Raw genomic sequence first — 22,336 nt, forward strand, 5'->3', positions numbered from 1 at the left:
GCTCGACCTGGCCCGTGGGTGCCTTGGTGGCACGAGGTGCTGGGCCAGGGCTTGCAGCACGTGGTGGGTGTTGTTGGTAACCACCTCCCAGAGGAGCCACAGCAAACATGTGAGGCTGTATTTTTAACTCTGAGGTCCTGCTGACATGGAAAACTGGGTGCCTGGCCCAGGTGCTGCAGAGATTGATGGAAAATTTCCTGCCTCCCATCAGCAGCTGGGCTTTGCTAAGCCAGGCACTGCAGTGGGTGACCAAATGGGGCTTTGCCCCAGGAATGGTTTTAGGAATGATTTTAGGGCTGTGCCCAGAGCCCAGCAGACACCATTTGGGAAGTGCTTTCTGTGCAGGTGGGAAGCTGGCATGGTGGGATGGATGTGGGGATGGGGCAAACCCAACTTTCCCAACTCACAGCCTGGTTTAGCATCCCCAAGCCACGATGAGCCCATGGTCCTTGCCAGGCCCTCGTTGGTACAGGCATCCCACATATCTCTCTTGTCCTGGCCTTCATGGGGATAACCTGTGCCAAGCTGGAAGGTGGCACACAGTGACATTCCCCTTGTCCCCACCACCCTCCCACAGCCCCACCGGCTCAGCTGAGACAAGCAGAGGCTAAGAACATCAACTGGGTTTTATTCCTCAGGTCTGACAAGTAAAAGCACAAATTCTCTTTGGAAATAAGGAAAAAAAAAACCAACACCAAAACCCCAAACCAACGTTCAAAGCACGCAGACCGTTTCTCAGGATGGAGGCCACGCCGCCAGACGCGTGTCCTTCCAGAGATGTAGTTTAAAAAAAAAAAAAAAACACCAACTCATGGAGGAGAAAAGACACAGAGCTACAGGTTTCCATGTCAATTTTAAAGAAAAAAAAAAAAAAAAACAAAAAAACAAAAAAACAGGCCCTTTTTTTGCTATTGTATTATAAATATCCCATCCGAGCGACTCGGAACAAACAATAACCATAAGGAGGAGCATCCTTTCTGCTTGGCCCCGTGGGCACAACATCTCTGGCGGCACTCAGGGCGCCAGAAGCCCTCGGGGGCGGTGGGCTGGCACCCGGTGCGTGCCCCGGCTCTCGGCGGGGGTGGCGGGTGCTGCCATCATCCCTGCGAGCCAGCGGCACCCGTCACCCTTGCCCGAGGCTGTCAGGATGCCGCAGGGACCGGGGGAAGGGGAAGGGGACGAAGGGACGGGGGTGCCGGGGGTGCCGGCTCAGGTGCAGGTGGCCTCCTGGCTCTCGACGGGGATCTCGCTGCCGCCGCTGCCCTCGCCGTACTGCTGGTAGGGGGGGATCTGGGGCGCCTCGATGATCAGCAGCCCCTCCGGGGACAAGGAGGCGAACACCGTGATGGGATCCACCTCGTAGGGCAGCCTGCAGGGGGGCAGGGGAGACGGGATGGGTTAGGACGCTGCGTTCCCGGCGCATCCCGACCCTTGGAGCCCAGGGGGTGGCAAGGGTGTTCTAAGGGGGTGGCAGCAGCCCCGGCGCCCCGGCAAAGCTGGAGCGCCTGGGAATGTGCGGGGGGTATTTGGAGCGGGCTCCTGGCCCCGCGGGAGCTCTGTTTAATCTCCCGGCAGATGTGTTTGACGGGATGTCAGCGCCGCGCGGGGCAGGAGAAAATCCCGGCCAGCCTTGCCCGTAAAAGGAGCCCGAGCGCCCGGCAGCAGCGAGCCCCAGCCTCCCCGCGGGAGCTCGGGACGCACAGCGCTCCTCCAGGCTGGAAAAGCAAAGCGGAGCCGCTGCCAGCCGAGGAAACCCTTCCCATGCCCTGGGCTCCGATGCTTTTCGCTGTTCACCCCGTGCGAGCCCCGCGGGTGGGACCTGCCCCCCGCGTGGGTCGGGGCTCGCCTTCGCGGTGCTGCTGCCAAAGCGAGCCGCGGGTGAGGCACGGCGATAGCGATCGCTCTGACATCATGGGGATGCGGGGATGCGCCGGCATGGAGCCCGCCCGCCGTGCCCGCTGCTCCCGGGCTCGCCTCCTCCCCGCTCCCCTCCTGTCCGCACCCCCGGGCATGGAGAACACTGACACAGCCTCAGAAAAGGCCTCCTCCTCCTCTCTTTCCCTTGGGAAATCACCCCGTGGCCCGGGGAGGCCAGGCAGGTGCTGCAGAGGAGCAGATTTTGGGATGGAACAGTCCCTGCGTGTGTGAGCTGGGGCACGGGGACTGGCAGAGCTCGGCCGGACCAGCCGGTACCTACTGGATTTTCTTGGTGAAGTTCTTGGAGACGATCCCTCCTTCCACCTGCTGCTCCTCGTGTTTGCCTGCAGGGAAGGCCAACACCCCACATCAGCACCTTATTATTTTTTCCCCAACAAACAACAACAACTAAACCCAACAGGAGAGTTTTCCGAGCAGCTGTTTCCCTGTCCCAGTGCAAACTCTTTCTCTGGGGAGGGCTCAGGAAGCCTCTCCATGTGGGGAAGGAGATGCTAGACACAGCACAGCCACATTTCCAGTGGAAAACTGGGGTCTCACAGGCTGCCAAGAACTGGGGCTTAAGAAAATAAACAAATAATAAAACCATTGTTGGTGGCAGCATCCCCCTTGGCCTCGCCCCCAAGGATGGGCTCTTTCCCACCCCTCTGTCAAGTTGGGTGTTCCTGTACCTGGAGCATCAGCCAGAGGCTGCCTGGACCCCCCGAGCTGTGGCTGTCCCCCTGTGCTGCAGTGAGCTCCAAACAAACACTCAGAGCTGTGTTAGGTGGCAGCCCCCAGCCCTCCCGGGTGATCCCAGCCCGGAGGACCCAGGGACAATGGGAATGTCACTGCCAGGCTGATGGGACACTGAGGGCAGTCGTGGGCACCCCAGAAGTGCTGGACCCCCCACCCACTGTTCCCGGCATTAATTTACATTTCAGGGATGTGTTTGTGGCTGACCCAGCCAGGCTGGGCTGGGGGCTGCGAGCAGCTGCTCCTTTCCTCCCAGCCTCTCCCTCGGCCCCTTTAAAGGGAATCTCCCTCCGTGCCGACCTCACCCTGGCTATAATTAACCGAGCAGAGCTGGGGCCCCTCTTGGCTGCTGGCTCCGGGTGCTGCCAGCCAGGGCACAAAGCAGGGAGATCTACCCCAAAGGACGCGTGTCCTTCCTCATTTTGGCAGCAAACCACCACGGCTTGTGAGCCAGATCCCCCCCGTGACACCCAAACTGCCTCTGGAGATGCCCCAAAGCCCTGCTGCAGCCCTCCCCTGCTCCCAAACGATTTTGGCACTTTGCAACAATCCCTTGAGCTGGCAGTGCCACCTCCCCGCCGCCCTGGCTCTCACCTGACACCTCGACGTAGCCATCCTTGGTTTTGACGGTGAGCTCCTCGGGTTTGAAGCTGTGCACGTTGACACACACCTTCCAGGGCTCGCGGGGGAAGGGCGCGGGGCTGCGGCTCTCGGGGTACCCCCCGAAGTGGGCGCCGTACGCGGGGGCCATGGGGGGCGTGCGGCCCAGCCCGGCGCGCAGCGGGCCCGGCCAGGTGGTGGTGAGCCGGGGCCGAGCCCAGTCGGGCCAGTCCGCCGTCAGGTCCCCGGGGAAGGGCGACAAGCCGAAGTCATCGTCCAGCAGGCGCGAGGTCAGGCCGGGCTCCCGGAAAGGGTCGCGGAGGCTGCGCCTGCCGGGGTAGTGGCAGGAGAAGGGCAGCTGGCTGTCGGCCATGGCTGCCTTCCGAGGGGTCTGAGCGCGTCCCCGCGGCTCTCAGCCTCTGTGCGGCTGCTCCTGGCTGCAAACTTCCCCCGGGAGCCTGTCCCGGAGGAGGCGCATCCACGCCGGGTGGGACGCGGGTGCGCGGGGACGGTGCCTCCTGCCCGGCACCAGGTGAAGGACGAGGAGAAAATCAATTCGGGCTGAATCACCGGGAGCCGGAGGAGCGCAGGAAGGACGGAGGGAGCTCTCTGGCCGCGAGAAAACGCTTCCTGTCTGGCTGCGATCCCAGGACTGGGGAGAGGAAAATAAAACTTCTTGTCAGGAGAGAGGAAAAAAAAAATAATAAACCCAAATATCCTGAGATTAAAAAGCTTCTCTCTCACTTCTCACTCTCCAGCACTTTATGTGCAACTTTCCCTGCTGCTCCTGGGTGAGAGCTGCAATAAATGCCTGAGCCTGGAGCCCAGAAACTTCTCTAACCTTCCAGCCGTTGGGCGAGTACTATTTATATGGATTTCGGAGGAGGGGGGTGTGTGTTTTGCAAGTCCTGCCCTGTCAGCCGAGTATTTTGGAGAGGATGAAACAGCCGAGGAGAATTTGGGCAGTGGCAGCTGACCTCTGCTGAGGATCCCGGCTGCCACGGGGCCGCGGCGCTTCGGCAGCTGCCCCAGTCCCTGCCGCCCCCTCCCGCTGCTCTGCCCGCCCAAAATAGCCCCCAAGCTCAGCCGGGGCTGGCTGCTTTCACCCCGCTGTCACCTGTTAAAAATACCGCGGTGGGGCTGAGCGAGCTGCTCCCCTCACTGTACAGCCGCGTGTCCCCAGGGCACCGCCGTGCCGGGAAATGGGTCACCCACTGCTGGCACCCCCGGCAGTGGCACCCCACGGGGGTGTGTGGGCAGTGTTTGGGGCAGGGGCACAGGGTGAGCCTCTCCGGGATGCCTCTCTGGCCATCTTCACCAGCTGGGCCCGGAGAAGCATCCCCTGACTGCAGGAAGGAGATGGACCCTGGGCAGCAGCAGCGCTGCTCAGCACCATCCTCATCTCATCCTCATCCTCCTCATCCTCCTCCTGGCCCCGCCGCATGCCCCGGCCCTGCCGCAATCGCGGTGCGGGCAGGGCGAGGCGCTAATCACAGCCGCGGCCGGGCCCGTAATTACAGGGCAGCGGCGGGAGCGGGCTGCGAGCTGCGAGCTGTGGGAAGGGGCGCGGCAGCAGCGCTGGAGGGGCAGCTCCGAGCCAGCATCACCGGGGACACGGCCCGAGCCCGGCCACGGGCGGGGAACGGCTGGCACGGATGGGGTCCCCATGGAGGCGGTCCGGGCACGGCTCCGGTGGGTAGCGCTGGAGGATGGGATGTGATCGATGAGGGTGACGTTGGCACTTCCTCATGCCGCATCCTGGCACTGCATCCTGCTCCTTCTCTCCAGCATCTGCAATTTTTCTAATGGACTCTGTGGAAGTAATTGCAGCTTTAATGCAGCACAGGCCGCTCAGGGATGGAGCCCCTGGTGGCTCCGTGGCATTAATCACGCTGGGGACGGGGAGCTGCCTCTCCTTGGCTAGGGCAGGGCCGCCCCCCGAGCATGGGGACACACAGGGGTCTCCCTGGGGTCCGGAGGGATGCCTGGAGGTGCCAGCTGAGTACTCCTGGTGTGGGGAGGCAGCTGCTGCTGGAGGGACTGAGCATCCCCGTCCATTCCCTTGTCCTGCTCGGCTGCCTCTGCCTGCCTGGGGACTCCTGGTGCCCGTGGGTGACAGTACAGGGGCAGTCCTGGCGGTCACTGACACACAGCATGAGCTCAGCTGGGCACAGCTTGGCTGGGGAGCAGGATCGCCCCAGCACCCAGCCCTGCCACCCCCTTGGGCAAACAGCAGCGCACGGGGTGAGAGGGACAAGCCCCGAGGAGGTTTCAGGCAGTCCCACGATCCTGCCGTGTTTCCAGGAGCCTCACAACATCCCCCATCCCACATTGCCCACATAGCTCCAGGCCATCCTCCCTCCCCGGCCAGGAATTCTTTCTGTCGCCTTGTTCATCCCCATTAGTCACACGTCCCCTCCTCCCGCCTGCTCTCACCCTCTCTGGGCCATCCCAATTTAGCTCCTGTTGTCATTCCAATCCTCCCGGCTGCCTCCCACCCCGAGCCACCCCACATCAGCTCTGGGAAGCCTGGAGTGCCCTTGCAGCCCCCCTTCTCCTCTGGGTTGACACACACCTGGGGATGCTGCCCACCTGTGCCCTGCCCAGACCTTTCCTGGGTGCCCATTTGAGCCCTGTTGAGGAGCATGGGGACATGGGGACATGGGGACATGGCCCAGTGCTGCTGCTCCCCTGGGGGACTTCAGGGTGCTGGAGAATCCCCACTGCCCCTGGCAGCTGCCCAGAAGGTGCCAATGGCAGGAGCCTGTGGCATGGGAACTCTGTGCAGGAAGGGAAGGGCACAGCCCTGAGGAGAGCACTGGTGAGCCCAGTGTGACCTCCAGGGACAGATGGGCACATTTCTGCCTTGGGCTCCCGGTGCCTGAACAGGGTGGGGGGATCCAAGGGCCTGGCAAAGGGCAGCAGGAGCCTGGCCCAGCAGGAAAGCAGAGCTGCCAGAAATACTAGCCCACAACTTTTTTTTTGCTTCAGCCAGTGCCCTGAGGAGCCAGTCCTCAGCAGCTGGGAGTGGAAGCACATGCCCTTCCCTGCAGAGCAGCTGAAACAACCCGAAATATCCCACCGCACGCACTTGTATGCAAAAGGAACATGATGCAAAGGAAATACTGTCCAAACCTTTATTGGAACCTTTTTCTAACCAGGCTAACAACTCAAACACCCAGGAAGACTAAAGGATACAGAACACAAGTGGATGGAGAGCAAGGGGAGCTTTACAGCGAACTCAAACAAACAGATGTGCCGGTGTCGGTGGGGGTGGAATCAACCAACAGGCAGAGAACAGAGGCACCATTTCCCTCCTGGCTTTTCTCACATCTGGGCTTTTGTTCTACATCTTCTGCTCATTCCCCGAGTTTCAAAGGTGGAGAGCTGCCCTGGGTTGGTGAGGGTGTTGTTCTCTGGGCAATAGCCCAAAAGTTGGGGTGCTTGACCATGACACTGTTGCTTTGGAGACCCTCCCAGTCATGTGTAAACTGCCAGGTTGCAGCAAAGCAATGAGAATGATTTATTCTCTGGTGAAGAGGTAATAAAACCCCACTGGACACTAAAGGGCAAAGTCTTCCTTTAGGCACCTGAACCTACCCCTTTCTCAAATACCCCAGGAGCCCGAGGCTGGGCACCAGCAGCCCAGCACTGGCACTCACTGGCTGGCACTGGAGCTGTGTCCACACTCAGCAGCACAGGCAGCTCTGCCCCAGGAGCACAAACACCTCCCTGAGTGAGCAGAGCAGTGGCTGCAGCCTTGGTGGAGCGATGCTGGGGCAGGGTGGGACTTTCAGCACATCTCATTTTAGCTCTTCTCAAAGCTGGGGGAGGATGCCTGCAGCAAGTTGGACACAGCAGGGGAGGCCTCCCAGCCCTGCTAGCTACTGAGCTCACATCAGGGAAAAGCCTGGGGAAGGGGGCAAAGCAGGGCACAGCACGAGGGTCTCAGGATGGGGCAGGGTGGGCATCCTTCCTTCCTGGTGGAGACCACGGCCAGTCACTTCCATCCTATTCCCTTCCTCATCACTGATCCAAAGGGTGACAAGTGTCCCCAACCTCCAGAGGGAAGAGGGGACCAGCAGTGGGAGATCAGAGAACTCCAGGGATTTTTGGTGATGGCAGCCCTGTGCCACATGGCAGAGGAAGAGGAGCAGGGTTATTCCTCCACCAGAGCTGGCTGTCACCTCTGAAGTCCCCACTGATTTCCAGGGGGATCTGATTTGTCAACAGAAGCTGCTTCAAGGAAATGGAGAGTTTTCCCCTGCCTTGCCCATCTCCATCACAATGAGGTTCCTCTCTAAGTACTGATGGTGAGGTCCAAATGAACCAAATTTACCTTCCTCTCTCCAACATATCTGGCACCACTTCAAAGGCTCCTGCCTTCATGGACCCAACAGCATCACCCAAATAGCTTTTTTAAAGTAATGCTCAATAAATAGAAGAAATAAATATTAAATAGAGGCCAAGTCCCCTCAGCCTGTTCAATATATGTACAATGCATAGCAAAATAACAGTGATTGGCTGTTGCAGACAAGTTTGGTACAAATTCAGTCCCCAAAACAACAAAAACATTGAGAAAATTGCAGTTAACATAAAGCAAAGCTCAGCCGAGTGCTGCAACCAATGAAGAAAGAACAGAAGAACAGTGATTTGAAACATCCCTTGTCTTTGCTTCCCAGCAAACCTGCAGAAATGGTGTTGGATTTTCTGGAGCATGGGGTTGGGACAGGGGGGACAAACCCAGAGCCAAGGCAGGTCCAGTGAATGGGGAGAGTTGATGGCTCCAGGGTCAAAGGGACATTTGGGAGTGAGTGCTGTGACATGGGCTCTGCCAGGGAAAGGCAGCAGGGGTGCTTGTGGGATGATTCAAAATCATGGCTGGGAAAGAGCCTTTAAGTGTGAGACTCCCAAAAACCAGCCCAGATATTATCCTGATGTTGTGGCCAGCCCTGAACACCCCTTGTGTGCCTGACCACAACAGCAATTCACCAACACCAAAGTGACCCAGCTGCTTTTCCTCCAGGTGAACCTGCCCTTTGCAGACAGCACCTGCAGCAATCTCAGATGTTGGATGCAGAGCAAAAATCCATAAAAACAGTGAATGAGAGAAATAACTTAAAAAAAAATTTAAAAAGCACTGGCAAAAGGCACAGAGACAGAAAAACTCACAGCTTCACACAAACCCACAGAAACCCCATCTGTCCACTAACAGGAAGGGTGTACTAAAGCTTGTACTAAAAATATTAAATAAGTTAAAAAATAAATAACACCGAGGGAAACTCACATGTATATGCACATGTGCACACACACACATACACACAGAGCCTTGATCAGATCCGTCACCAGAGGCTGGATTTTGCAAGGACCTTCCGCGGGGATCGCTTTCTCACAGTCTCGTCTCCTTTGTTTTCCCATGGGTGGGTCAGCGCGCAGGGATGAACGCGGCAGGGCAGTCCTGGCATCCGCGGCGGTGGCTGCGGGAGCGGGCGGGTTTCGGGCTGAGCGCTGCCGGCACAGCCAAGGCAAACAGCGCGGGGCCAGCTGGCTCCCGGCCGCTGGTGGCACCGCCAGGCAGACCCTCGCTGTCACCTCCGACGCGTCCCAGACCCGATTCTGCGCTCACACCCATCGCATTCCTGCACGAATCTAATGAGAAACCCGAGATTCCAAGGTGAAAGCGCGCAGATCTGCCCTGCGCCCCTTCGTGTGTCCCGTGAGAGCGCACAGGGACACGGTGGCAGCAGGAGTGACTGTCACTCCTCCGGCCACCTCACTGAGAGGGGCCACAGCTGTAAACCTTTACACGAGACCGGCGGCATGGATACATTTGAACAAACAAACAGATCCAAAAATAACTTAACGTTAGGAAAAAAAAATCAGAATAAATAAATACTGGTCCGTTCTGACATACAATTAAAAATAGAATAATAATAATATTAAATAAATAAATAAATAAATAATTTAGAGAGGTTTACTCCAATGCAAGTCTGCTTGGGAAAACCCCAGGAGCGTTCAGCTGCCACGGACTGTACAGGCAGAGGCAGTCCTTGATGGAGGGATCAGCTGGATGAGTGCAGGAGCTGCCCCACACAACCCCTGGGGTCATCTCCTGACCCACACGGGGTGGGTGCTGCCAACCCTGCCGTGGTGCTTCCATCATCTGTCCCCAGCCACGAGGATTCCAGTCAGTGTGAGTTTGGTATTTACACCAGTTGCACAAAGCCCCTCTTCTTTCCTCTCCTTCCGTGGTTTTGGATCTCCGGGCTCGCTGCTTCCTGCTGCAGCTCCGTGTGTGCATTACGGGGTGCCAAGGGGCAGGGGGTGCTCCTGAAACACTGGGAGAGCTGGGGAGGTCTGGGATCCCATCACTGCCTTTGGATCTTCCCAGGCAGCAGAAGGATGGGGCATTTCAGCATCAGACTGGGAGAGACTCTTTGGGGAAGAAGCATGAGGTTTTCAGCCCTTTTGAGAGGGAGTTTGCTGCAGAGGGTGGCCAAGGGGCCGCTGCTGGGGCCAGCACAGGAGGGAGGGCAGTGGCATCCTGTCTTTGATCCCTGGAGCATTTGCTCAGCCCTGCCAGGAGCACTTCTCTCTGTATCCTAGAAAGGGCCTTTCCAGAGGTTGGACCCATCCCCACTAAGCCACCAACCATACCAGTGCCCAGCTCTCTGCCTCAGCCCCCTCATCCTCACATTGCCTGCAGCAAGCAGGGTGAGGGATGAAGGTCTGGGAAAAGGGGGAGCTTTGGCCACTGAAGGCACAGGACAAGGGGAGCCAGCATCAGGAAAGATCCTGGGAAAGAGTCCCTGACATAAAACTTCCTCCTGTACCACCCAGATGGAATCCCTGCCTGTGCTGCTGTACTTTCCAACAGATAACAGATTTATAGGCTTGCTGAGGCAATCATCCAGTTCCACCACAGCAGCTCATGGCACTCAGCCTTCCTCCCCTTGCTGCTTTGTCCCTTTTCCAGCTGCCAGGGGCCTGTAGGTAATTCTGTAGATGGGGGGTGGGTTGCATTCCTCTCTAGCCCCTCTCCTCCTGCAGATGGTGGCTGCACTCAGCCCTTTTCTCTAACACTTAAACAACACACACCTCCTTGACTCATTAAGCCCAAACTCGTTAATAACCATGCAGGATGGAAGGGGAGGGGATGGAAAAAGGGAGGGAGGGAAGTCTTAAGCCCAAATTAGCGTCTCTAAGCACCCAGGTGTTGTAAGAGAAATAAACTCCTCGGCACCAGCTCAGCCTGTGCTGGGAGAAGCCTTTGTTACCCGGCAAAACACAGTAATTGCGCAGGCAGCTGGGCTGGCACGGAGACAAAACCCCAGGGCCCAGGGCAGCCTGTGGCTCCCTGGCAAAACAGGCAATTAGTGGGGGCCCTTCCTGTCCCCCTGCACTGCTCCAGCCTCCCAGTAACAAACTGGGGCACCAGTGCATCCTGCTGCAGCCTGGCACCGGCCTTGCAGCTGTGCTGCTGATGCTGCCACGGGACAGCCAGAGGGGCTCAAGGAGGAATTCCAGGATTGCCTGGAATCCTGCTGTGTGTTTTGAGGAAGGGGAATGGGGGTCCCCTGGCTCTTGCAATGCCCTTTTAACCCTGTGTGTTCTGACTGCACCCCACAACTGCCATCTCTGCACCTCCCTCTGGTCCCACCAGCAATGCACTCCAAGGGCAATGCTCCCTGAAGAAGAACCTCAACCCAACCTGTCTGAGGCTCCTCCAAGAGGGGAAGCCCACAGCCCTGTCTCCCCTGCATGGCCTGGCCCTTGGAGCACAGCACGGCACCGCCTCCTCTCTGCCTTGTACCCCACCAGCCCCAGGCCTGCTTCAGACCTCAGCAGGTGGTTTGCAAGCAATTCAGTGCTGGGGGGATAAAACAACCCTGCAAAAGGTGCTGCTGCCTGGTAGGAAAGGGCAGGAGAAAGAGCAAACAGGCCTTTTTTTTCCCCCCAGGAAGTACATTGGGAGGGATTTCTAGCCTTCTATTTATAGCAGGGACTGGCTGACTGGCAAAAAATAAATATTTTCTCTGCAGAGTGGGCAGCAGCTCTGGAGGAGAGACCCAAAGGACCTGGTATTTGCCTTGGTGGGGACAGCCATCCCCCCACCCATCACCGAAGTTTTCCAGCAAACTCCTCCCCAACTGGGTCTGTCTCTCCAGCAGAAGTTAATTTGTTGGTTCCTGGTTTGTCAGAAGAGCAAGGAGCAGAGTTCTTTCCTTTGGACCGCTGGTAGTGCTCTGGAGAGCAGTAGCAATGGGGAGATGGGAGCATCGGGGAGGATGGAGCAGGTCTGAGCTGACAGACCCTCTCTAAAGCACCGACCCTTCTTCCAGCCTGGCCTGGGGAGCTGGGACGGAGCCACCCGCTCCGCCGGGGAGGAGGGGCTGCACCAGGCGCTCCAGGGCTCTCACTCCCAGCCGGGGAAGGGGGACCCGGCAGTGCCACCGCGTCAGTATCGGGGATGATTGCTATCGATGGCCAGGTAGGTGGGAAGGAAGCGGAGAATGCCAGGAATGCGGCGGTGACGCCGGCACCCGGTGTCAGCCAGCAGTGGCACTCCCTAACGACGCAGGCTGTCGGAGCTGGCTCCTGAGTCATAGCTCCTGCTCCTGCTGCGGCTGCTCCTGGGGCCCGAGCTCCGGCTGCTGCTCCAGCTTCGGCTGCGGCTCGTCCGGTAGCTGGAGTAGCTGCGGCTGCGGCTCGGGGAGCGGCTGAAGCTGCTGTACCAGGAGGAATAGCTGCCGGCGCTGCTGGACGAGGAGGGGCTGGGACGGTAGTAGGGGATGGGGCGTTTGCGGGCACTGTGGGGACACAGAGATGCGGGTTACCAGCAGCACAAGGACACACTTACTGCCAAATCTCCAAAAAGCACTGTTCGCTCTGGGCAATACTCCCAAAAATGTGATTGTGTTTGTTTAAAAGGAAAAAGAGATCAGGTAGCTGACGGGCTTCGGGATTCAAACCACCCACCCCCACAGCCCTGGGGAAATCCCAGCCACTCAGTCTACTTGATGTTGTCCCAAAGAGCCCTCTGCATGAAGGGTAGAGTCAATAGTTGACTCTTTCCATTGTGGGACACCTACCACAGGGCAGGGTGAAATAAAAACCTGTGAGGGAATGCTCTTGGCACCTGAGTCCCTGCTCTTAGTCTTACTTAATCTTCTTTTTTCCCTTCAGCTATTGTAAATTGAGACCCTCTCCATCCTCCCTCTGCCTCCAGCTGGAAATGCCCAAGCTCTAGAGGAGGGGTGGAAGGGCCTGCTGATCAGGCTCAGGGAACCCGGTCTCCTGGAGAAACCTCCTCTGGCAAGGGCGGGGACCCAAGGACAGCCCTCACCCCCCGGGGAGTGCCAGCTGAGCCTGTCTCCGCAGGACGGGACAGCATCCCCTTGCCTTGTGATGCGCCGGGCTTCCAGGTGGCTGGGAGAGTCTCTCCGGCGTTTCCTCAGGGGGGAGTAGGAGCGGCGCCGCCGCTGCCGCTGCCGCTCCCGGTGCGACTCCTTCTCGCTGGAGCTGTACTTGTGCTCCCGCTCGCGGTCCCTGCGGAGCCACAGCAGGGGATTGTCACTGCAGGGGCTTGGGGGGGGGGTCAGGGATGAACAGACAACGACCTATGGAGGCACAGATGGGCAGAGGACACTCAGCTCCCAAAGGGACAACTCTAAGTGCTGTGGTGGTGTCACCTCTGAGTGCTCACACAGCTGGACAAAGAGACTGGATAACACTAATGGCATCCAGCAGTGTCTTCCAGTGGCTTTGCACTGCCAAGCCAAGATGGCTTCCAGGGAGGGCCCTGTGTCAGTGGGTGCAGTGTGTATTTAGCTCTTGCTGGAGCTGGCAGGAGCAGCCCTGCCAGCAGGCCCCACGTGAGCTGAGGGCCTGGTAGCCCTGCAGGGCTCTGTAAGCCTCGCCAGAAGGAGTGCCGGTGTTGCTATGGTTTTCTCTTTTGTTAAATTCCCATACACGTCAGCACAGGCCCTTCTGTGCAGCGTGGCTGATTTCATACACCCTGCTCAGTGCCATCTGCAAAGCAACATACTACAGGTCAAGGGCCTGCCTGATCCCTGCATGCTGCAAGTGTTCTCCTCACCAGCACGGGGATTGTCAAAGCCTGCAAGAATCGACCCTGGCAATGTACGATCTTGAGGCTGCAAAATGTTCACAGCAGCACAGGTGCTACCAGGAACACCTGCCGAAGGCATCTCTAGGGTTGAACTGGGAGGCTGTTTCCTATGGTGTGTGGAGGGAGTAGAGGTGCCTGGACTGTGTTTCTCTCTGCAAGGCTGTGAGCACCAGCCTCAGGGTATCTGACATCTGCCCTCACAGCAGGGGCCCTTCCATGAGCCTGACAACTCTTGGTGAGAGCTGTGACTCTCAAAAGCAGAGTGTCTTTCCCTGCTGCAATCAGATCCATGTCTGACAGGCCTGCTGGCTGTGTGGGCAGACCCAGCTGGAGCCTCAGGCTCTGCCCACCACCCACAGCAGCATGACAGTGATGGAGGCAGGGAAAGTGTGGGGCTGCAGGTACCACATGGGTGGGCAGCAGATGCCACAAGCAGACAGCTGTACCTGCTACGGCTGTAGCGGGAGTAACTGGGGCTCCGGCGAGACCTCGAACTTCTACTCCCAGGACTTTTTTTGCAGGATTTGGAGGAATAGCTGGGGGAACGTGAGGAAGACCTGGAGACAGGAAGGAAACATAAAAGAGTTAGATGCTGGAGGGTGAGGCTGTACCAGACTACTCCAAATGACGAGGGGGTAAAGATGTCCCATTCCCCAGGGTCTCAGCCCAGCTCTGCATGGCCAGTTGTGGATCCCACACTCTTACACCTCCCCCTGCAAGGAGCCTGCTGGCTGCCAAGAGCGAGCCACTGCCCTGGGTCACAGAGACACCGTTCTGTGTCCAGCTGGCCCTACCTCCTTGCCGAGGAGCAGGACCTGCTTCGGGAGGAGCTGGGCGAGGCCCGGCGGTGCGAGGAGCGGCTGGAGGCGGGGGAGGAGCGGCCCGCGCTGCTGCAGGAGGCGCTGCGGGAGCCGGGCCTGCGCGGGGAGCTGCGCGCCGCTGAGGGCAGCGGGGTTCGCTTCTTGTCCTCTGAGGAGCCCGGACACGACGGTAGGCACGCTCTGTGAACAGACATTTGGGCACTTCTTGAAGCTGTGGCTGAACCCCCTGGCTGAGGGGAGCAGCATGCTCCAGCAAATAAATATTCCCATCCTTCCATTCCCTAACTGGAGGTGAAAAGGACCTCTCAGCTCCCCAGGCTCTGTTGCAGAGGACCCCATGTGTGTGTGGTGGAATCCAAGAGCTCACCCTCTGGGCTCTGCCAGGGAGAAGAGGTCTGGAAGAGCACTGTGGCAGCAGCTCCTGTGCCCCATGCCCAGCACAGCAGAGGTGTCAGGCTGGCAGAGCCTGGTGGGGCCAGCGAGCAGTGCTGGTGCTGGGCAGGGAGTGAAGTCAAAAGTGCTGGAGCAGGGGAAAAGCAGAGCATGGCAGGGCAAGGGCTGTGCTCCAGCCTGGCTGGGGAGCAGCGTGAGTGGGCACTGAGCAGGCCTGTCCTGTTGCCTTTGGACAGCTGCATGAATTCCTCCTCTTCCAGAAGTGCTCTGGAATGAACTGGGGTCAGAGCCCAGCAGCCAGGGCCAGCTGCAATCCCAGCTCCACCCATGTGAAGGCAGAGTTACCCCACTGGAGTCACCGTGTAAAAAGTGCAGACAGACCTAAAATTTTACCCTCTGACTGAAAAATGAGGCTTATTCTTACTAAACCCCATTACCCTGGCTCCCTCCTGTCACATTCAGTGCTCCAAACCATGTCCTGGCTCTAACTTTCAGCCTTTAGGACGCAAGCTGGAAGAGCTCCCTACAACCACAGCCTGAGCACAGCCCTGGGTACCAGCCACCACGCTTCAGTGCCCTCATTCCCAACATGCCCTGGCAAAAACCCAGGAATGGGAGCCGGTCATGGAGGCTGGCAGCTGCTCCCCTCTCCTGAAGATGACCTGTGGCCCTGGGTGGTGGTTGGGTGCCCTGTGGCCCCAGTGCAGAGCTGCTGCTGTGTTATCCTGCAGCCAGCCAAGTCCTTGCCCCTCCCTGTGCTCCCCACTAGCAGGAGATGCTATCTTGTCACCCTGGAGCTGTGCTGGATGAGCTGGGAAGAGGAAGGGGCACGCTGGGTTTGGCTCACTGGACAGGTGAAAGAACAGCCCATAATGATGTTAGTGGAAACAAGTCCCTCTTCCCTTCCCCACAGTAGGCAGAGAGGGAGAATTAGCATGGCAACCCCCAGATGCTCCTTTCACACTGTGCCCAGAAGGACCAGAGACTTTTCTGACATGGCCATGCCCAGGGGAGCAGGGATGTGCTGTGACCACAGCCTGACCCAGGCCCAAACCCTGCACGAGCCACAGCAACGCCAAAACACTGCCACAAGCAATGTCCAGGGATGTGATGGCTGGGTTTTATCTTTCTCCTCAGGCTACAGAACTGGTCCTTGCTGAGTTCTGGACTCCAGACTGGCAAGACCGTGGGTCTGGTTGGTACCTGCCTGCCTCCAGAGCACGCAAAGCTCCCTGCCAGCTCACCACGGCAGCTGGAGCAGGCAGGAGACACAGAGCAACAACGTACCAGCAGCTACTGGTAATCACTGACCTTCGGTCTTGTCCCTGGGCATCTGGAGACAGATTTTCCAAAGCTGTTCCCTTGGTGTGGGAAAAGCAACTGGTGAAGGAATTTCCTGAATCAGAGCTGTTATCACTGTTGGCCAGTTTGGGCTTCCCGGACGAGAAGGCATGGCCAAAGCCATCATGGACTAGACTTCTTTTCTCCTGGCTGTCCTTTGACCTGGATGAGCTCGTTTGAGTGGAGGGAGGGGAGGAAGTATCGTTTCCTGAGTCATATTCATGATACTCTCCATTCTGGCTGGCTAGGTTGCCAGGCGGGCTGTCTGTTTTGGTAAAGAGGTCAGCAGAAGACCCTGACTGAGAGATCTGAAAGCAAAAAAGCCATTTGGCATTGTTTGAATGGTTTTTGGGGGGGTTGGTTTTGGTTTTACTTTGCTTTATTTTTTTTTTTTTCAAATAAACCCAGAAATTTTACCATCATGATGCACTGAAACAAAAGGAAAGGAAAGAAAAGAAACAAAGTAAGAAAGAAAGAAAAAAAGAAGAAAGGAGAAGAAAACAAAAGCACATATCCCTAAAAGAAATCCACAGTAAGAAGAAACTTATTTTCCCCCTGCTATAATAACGGGAAGATTTAGAGATCATGCAAAGAGTATCAGCATGCGGTTCATGTTAAACAAAAGAGTTCAACAAAGTAAGTGGGCAACCAAAGAATTAAAATAACTAACTAAATAAAAAAATGTAACAGAGGACAAAGCCCTTATTTAACCTTAAAAAGGGGAGGAAAATAAAGGGGGTATATACATATAAAAAACCTGCATAATCCTTGCAAAGAAAACAAAAATGAAACAAAAACTTAGATGAGTGAATTTTTTTTAAGCTTCCTTAATAAAGTGGCTGAACCAATGTCACTAAAATAAGCAACAAAAAAACAAATCAAATCAAATTAAGGGCTTCTGTACAAAGCAAAAACTGGCAAATAAACAAGCTTATCACTTTGAAATAAAAAAAAAATTAAAAAATAAAAAGAAAAAAGAGGGTGAGGGAAAAAAAGAAAAATCCCTTTGGAAATAAAAGGTATACAGATATTTCTTTGTGTGCTTTTTACCCCCTGAAGAAGATATAGCTAATGCGCTCAAGTGACCTCTAATAAATTCCCTGGTGTCTTGCGGATAGCATCCACTTACCCATCAAGAACTCCTCCTTTAGTAGGTAAGGTGTAAGAAAAAAGGAAGAGCGGGCAACATAAGTCCATCATTAGAGTCTCAAATTACATGAAAAAAACATAAACCCTCTCTTCAATCCACACTGCCAACTGTTTGCTGCCTCCTCTATGCAAATGTCATGACTGCTTTTTGTCTGCTCGACTGTCTCCCTTATTATTCATTTTTGTTTCCTTCTGCTTTGAATTAGCCTGTCCAGCCCGTTCCTGGAGGCTGATGGCTTGTGCTGAAAGCTGCAGCTTGCACTGAATCCCCCTGAGCTGTATGGAAATGACAAAGGGAACTCGGTGAGGGAAGAAGCAAAAGAATGGAGGAGGAAAAGTGTCCCCACTGTGAGGAAGGGGACAGCAGCCCTGCAGCCCTGCTCCTGCCAGCCTCTGCAAGGGGGTCCAGCCACACCCTGGCTGGGCTGCTGAGCACAACAAGGCAAGCAAGGACCCCAAACTCACACAGACTGACCTGGGCAGGGCTATTCTCTGGGACCCTGAGCACCACCAAGGGGATTTGCATCATTCCAGTATTTTATAGTTCAGTTTTAACTGCACTGGCATTTACCTGAGCCAGCTCAGGCATGTGGCAGCACTGGGAGTGAGGCTGTGCTAGTGCTAACATCTGCCCTTGCAATGGGGTGAGAATTAGGGCCCAGTGCACACATCTGGACTCTCATGTGGCCTCCTCCTCTTTCACTCAGAGCCTCCACTCTCCTCAAACCCACTCGTGAGGTTTGGTGCAGGGTTCTTAGAGTGTGGACACACAGGTTTGGCTCCCCCCACTCAGGACAGTCCTCCAAACACGTTCCCAGCAAGCCATGCTCCCTCAAACTCGTGCACATGCCCTCATGCCACGCTCTGGGGCACACAATGCCCCATCTATGCCATGCTCTCCACACCAGGGACCTGGGCCATGCCCTCACCAGTCTGGGACCTTCTGAGCCAAAAAACCACATGGCAATGTTGGTGCTATCTCAGGCAGCAGAGGAGACCTGGATCAGCTGTCACACAGCAGGCACAGGGCCAGTCCCTTTGGAAAGTTTAGCTCTGGATTGGATGACTTTTTCATCCCCAGAGGGGCTGCAGACTCAGCCTGTATCATGTTTCACATGGATCTCCTTCATCCTATCAGATGGTGCCTGCACATCCATGCTGCTGCCTGTGGCATTCAATCTGTGTCCCCAGGGAGGGCTGCTCCCGACCCAGTTCAAGGTGCTAACTGGGACAGGGACAGCTGACTGGGACACAGGTGCTGAACCAGCAGGGACTGAAACCAGAGCAGAGCTACCAACACCCACAGCAGCTCTCAGCACAGTCTGCTCAAGGATGGCTGCCCACAACACTCTGCTGCTCTGAAAACACCTGGAGCTGGAGGATCTCCAAGTACTTTCTGTGTTGCCAGGGAGAGAAGCGTTACTGCTTCTGGGATAAGGGATTGCTTCATCCCAGCAAATCCATAATGGAGTTCCCCATCTCCACCCCACACTAACTTCTAACTGATGCTCAGTCCCAGCTCAGAGGAATCAGAAGCCCCAGCAGCAAACATGGGAAATTAAGTGATCCTTCTTCATTAGCCAACTTGCACCTTCAAAGCAGAAGCCCTGTACAGAGCAGAAATATCTCCCAAATGCTCCCAGCTAGGAATGAGTGGAGACACACATTGCAAATCCTCATTTCAGCATCTGGAACTGCTCCTTGCTTCTTCTCAGCTCTAGCAATTCTCTACAGATCCTTGCTTACTCCAGCAGAAACTGGAATGTCACAGGAGCCCAAGGGAGCCAAATAGCCAGCTCTGCTTTTCACCAGCTCTTGCTGAAACCCTGATGCCACATCCAGAGCCCCAAGAGATCTGACCTCTGTGCTATGGACCGCTGCACTCTCCCCAGCCACATTCCAGAATATACAGGATTGCACTTTCAAATATATTACCAGGAATTTTTCTTAAAAGATGGGTTTTGGTTTGCATTTAAGCTGAATCCTAACCCAGAGACAACCAGCTTTATATCACCTTTAAGTTACAGGCAAAAAATCAGCATGTGAGGTACTCCCTGGCTGCAGGAGTAGGACGAGCATGGAGTGGGCACAGGGTTGTTCCATGTGTCACTGACCCCAGCATCACACACAGAAATACCTTCCTTCTGTTCCTTCCCAGTTTAAACTGAAAGGCTATTACTGCTGCCAAGAAATACAGCAGTTTCTTGGCATTTCTAAACCAGCTTTTCAGACTGACTGCAGGACCTGGCATCCTTGCTTCTGCTCTGCCTTGGCTGACATCTACCTTCAAAGCAGCAACTGTTGTCAGCCTATCACAAAATCTGTCAAATGACCGGGAGGATCAACAAGCTCCTCTGTAGTTCAACATCTGTGGCAGGAGCACTGGGAAGAGGCAGTGTGGGTATCAGTGAAATATGGAGCTGACAGTCTGGGTGAGGGCTGGAGGGTCTGCGTGGGGCCAGGGGGGACACAGCAACTTCCCAGCCCCACCACCCTGGGGCACCAGGCTGTATCCAGTGGCTTCCTGCAGGCTCTGGGGGAGGTTCTGCCCTGCAGCAGGAGCCAGGACAAGTCTCAGGGTGCTCAGCTTGCCTGCCTGCTCAGACCAATTCCCCGTATTCCCCTCTGGATGATCCTGGCTTTGCTCGTGGTCCCATTTTACTGTGTCTGAAAATCTTGCCAGTCACCCAGGATGGAAACAGAGTACCACATCTAAAAACATTGCACAAAGCTCAATTGAATCACACCATTCTGTGTGATTCTGAATTCTAATGCCTTTTTACTTTTCTAGGGTGGCTTAAAAGAGCCTGCTCTTTCACAAATCTAATTCTCTCTATGTGAACATTTGGATTTCCCCCCACACACAACACCTAATAAGTAATCAAATAATCTCAGTGAACTTTGTTTCATCCAGCTTTCAGCAGAGAACATACTGCTGCCCTCAAGGGAACCCAGGATATGTATTTATTGGATTTTTTTTTTTGTTTCAAATCATTATTTAATCAAGATGAGGGGGGAGCAGAAATGAAGCACTCACTCATATTCCAGACTGTAATTCCAAGTGCAATCCCAGACCAAGAGGCAGCGCAGACTAATAGGTTACAAAAATACAATCACTGCTCTTCTTCCAATTAAACTGCACAGCTCCATTTACTGTGCCACAAACAGCCCCGGGGCGAGAGACGACAATGCTCAAAGTTGTCTCAGCCATGCGGGGACAGCAGAGTGGCACAGCCTCACTCAGAGCTGCAGGATTTCATCCCTGGGCCTTTTTTCTCCTGTTTCGCAACTCACTTCAAAGCAGAGTTAATTTCTCTTTCAGAGGAGCATAACGTCTGCTTTTCTCTCTTTTTCCAGGCACTGTGCTAATGAAAGGAGTGAAACACTTGTGTGGGTGACCCGGGCCGGCATCTGCCAGCGCCGCCGGCGCGGGGCCAGCACCTGCTGGGGCTGCCCTGGGGCTCCTCCACCTGCCAGGGCCGGGGACACGGCCTCACCTCTGAAAGCCTACCCCAGCCGAAAAGCCAACTTTGACTGAGTACAAAAACCAGAAGTTCTGTAGGAATTCGGTATTTTGGCACACTTATGAGTCCCTGACTCAAGGAACACTGAGTGGGAAGATCCCCCTTTTTTTTGGCTGGATGGGGAGTTCAGGGTGAGGCTTTCTGTGCCACAGAGCAGGGAGGCAATGGCACAGCTGTCCCTGCAAGCCCTGAGCTTGGGTTATTTGTGGCTGGATGGTGACACTGCCGAGCAGCCCGGCTCACTAATACACTGCTGGGGTAAACTCCAAGCAAAGGTTTGTTTCTTTTCAAGGATCTTTTTAGCCTGCTGGGGTGCTGGCATTGTATCCCCACCTCAGCTTGAGCCAGGCTGGCACTGCTTTGGAGCAAGGGTTTGTCCTCCATCACCTCTTTTTGGTACCTGGTGCACAGCCCAGCCCTTCAATGGATACAGGCAATGATCCTTTCCCTCCAGCTGCTGCTCCCAGCACTGAGCTGTGGATTTGTCACACAATAACCAGGGGTAACCTCAGTCCCTCGGCTGGGAGGGAAAAACAGGAAAAGGGAAAAAAAAATACAACTTCCATATTTATAGGTTTTGCCTTTCTGCTCTTGAAGGGCCCTGTCTGCTGTCAAAAATATACTGCCTAGCACTCAAAAGAATCGTTTTTCCTATGTAAGCCAAAACCCAGGCTAGAAAACAGCAGCAGCAAGCTACCATAAGGTTTCCTCAGCCTTCCAGCACACTCTATCCCAGTCCCTGCACAGCATTTCCCCATTCTACCTTCCTGCAGACACGAGCACAAAGACAAACAGCATCATTTGGGCCAGCTGTACCCCACTGAGCTTCACTGGAAATCTGGCTCAAGCCTGTGATAATTTGTGGCATCACAAATGAGTTACAGTGAAAGCAAAGGAGCTGGCAAGGAAAGTGTGTGCACGGTGCAGTTATCTTCATCAGCAACAACAAAGGCAATTAGATCCGTGCCCTGCAGGTATTTATATTGCACTGCTGAAGGAAAGCAGGGTGGCACAGTCATCCATCTGTGTCGGTGTGGAATAAAGTGCCTGCAGCTGGGCAGGGGTATTCTGCACAGAAATAAATGCTGCACATTACCCACAGCCTCTCTGTGCCTGCTGAGGCACAGGCCCACAATCCTGCTCTCCACAGGTGCCTCTTGCTGCTGCACGGGATTAAAGGAGGAGGAGAGGGAGAAGCTTGGAAATTCACTGCCATAAAGAAAAGTAGCAGGGAACTTCGAGGTGTTTCTGCATGTGTACATGCATGTGTGGGTGCATCAGCTTTTGCATAAAGAGGGAAAGAAGCAGCAAGGTAGATGCATAGGCAGGGCATTGTTTTGTGTGCTTTATTCCCCAGGAGTTCCAAGCAGACCTAGTTAGAAATTGTGGCTGTTTCATTACAAAGGAATGAAGACAAATAGGGTGGGGAGGATAGCAGAATTTACCACAAAGCACTTCAAATTTTCAGAAGCAAAATAATGTAGAATAAAAAACATCTTGAAAAGCAAAACCTTTGTTTTGGAAGTGCTACAGCATTATCTCATATTTCCTTGTATCTCTGTGTATTTTTCCCTGATCCTCCTTGGACAGCCCCTTTTCTATGGAGATATGACAGTGCATCTCCCTAGGTAAGGATGGTTTGGTTTGGAAGCCTGTGCCAGATGGAAGGATAGGGAGTGTAACATACCAACTCTCACAGAGGACTG

The 22,336-nt window shown here is 55.3% G+C and overlaps 2 protein-coding genes across 3 annotated transcripts in view; both read right to left on the reverse strand.

Annotated features, from left to right (window-relative positions):
• Nucleotides 1-608: 608 nt before the first annotated feature.
• On the reverse strand, nucleotides 609-4,153 carry HSPB8 (heat shock protein family B (small) member 8). Its single transcript, XM_063173234.1, has 4 exons — nucleotides 4,015-4,153; nucleotides 3,265-3,922; nucleotides 2,198-2,261; nucleotides 609-1,369 (listed from the first exon to the last, which is right to left on the reverse strand). The coding sequence occupies exons 2-4, from the start codon at nucleotides 3,641-3,643 to the stop codon at nucleotides 1,210-1,212; spliced, it is 603 nt and encodes a 200-aa protein (XP_063029304.1). The 5' UTR covers nucleotides 3,644-3,922; nucleotides 4,015-4,153; the 3' UTR covers nucleotides 609-1,209.
• A 2,240-nt stretch (nucleotides 4,154-6,393) lies between these two features.
• SRRM4 (serine/arginine repetitive matrix 4) overlaps nucleotides 6,394-22,336 on the reverse strand; it is a 45,230-nt gene continuing 29,287 nt past the window's right edge. For both annotated transcript variants that reach the window (XM_063173554.1, XM_063173552.1), the window contains 5 exons: nucleotides 15,928-16,265; nucleotides 14,197-14,403; nucleotides 13,849-13,959; nucleotides 12,673-12,819; nucleotides 6,394-12,080 (listed from right to left, as the gene is read on the reverse strand). In XM_063173554.1, coding sequence (XP_063029624.1) covers nucleotides 11,840-12,080; nucleotides 12,673-12,819; nucleotides 13,849-13,959; nucleotides 14,197-14,403; nucleotides 15,928-16,265 — 1,044 coding nt within the window. In that variant the 3' untranslated portion in view covers nucleotides 6,394-11,839. The remainder of the gene's footprint in view (nucleotides 12,081-12,672; nucleotides 12,820-13,848; nucleotides 13,960-14,196; nucleotides 14,404-15,927; nucleotides 16,266-22,336) is intronic.

Source organism: Melospiza melodia, chromosome 20 (genome assembly GCF_035770615.1).
Source record: "Melospiza melodia melodia isolate bMelMel2 chromosome 20, bMelMel2.pri, whole genome shotgun sequence".
Taxonomy (NCBI): domain Eukaryota; kingdom Metazoa; phylum Chordata; class Aves; order Passeriformes; family Passerellidae; genus Melospiza; species Melospiza melodia.

Bases quoted from the DNA above. Each gene is read 5' to 3' on its own strand.
- HSPB8 (XM_063173234.1), bottom strand. From the start codon at position 3,643: ATGGCCGACAGCCAGCTGCCCTTCTCCTGCCACTACCCCGGCAGGCGC. The intron at 2,262-3,264 runs GTGAGAGCCAGG...CCTTCCCTGCAG, and splicing joins TGGCTACGTCGAGGTGTCAG to GCAAACACGAGGAGCAGCAG. The intron at 1,370-2,197 runs GTAGGTACCGGC...GCCCCCCTGCAG, and splicing joins AACTTCACCAAGAAAATCCA to GCTGCCCTACGAGGTGGATC.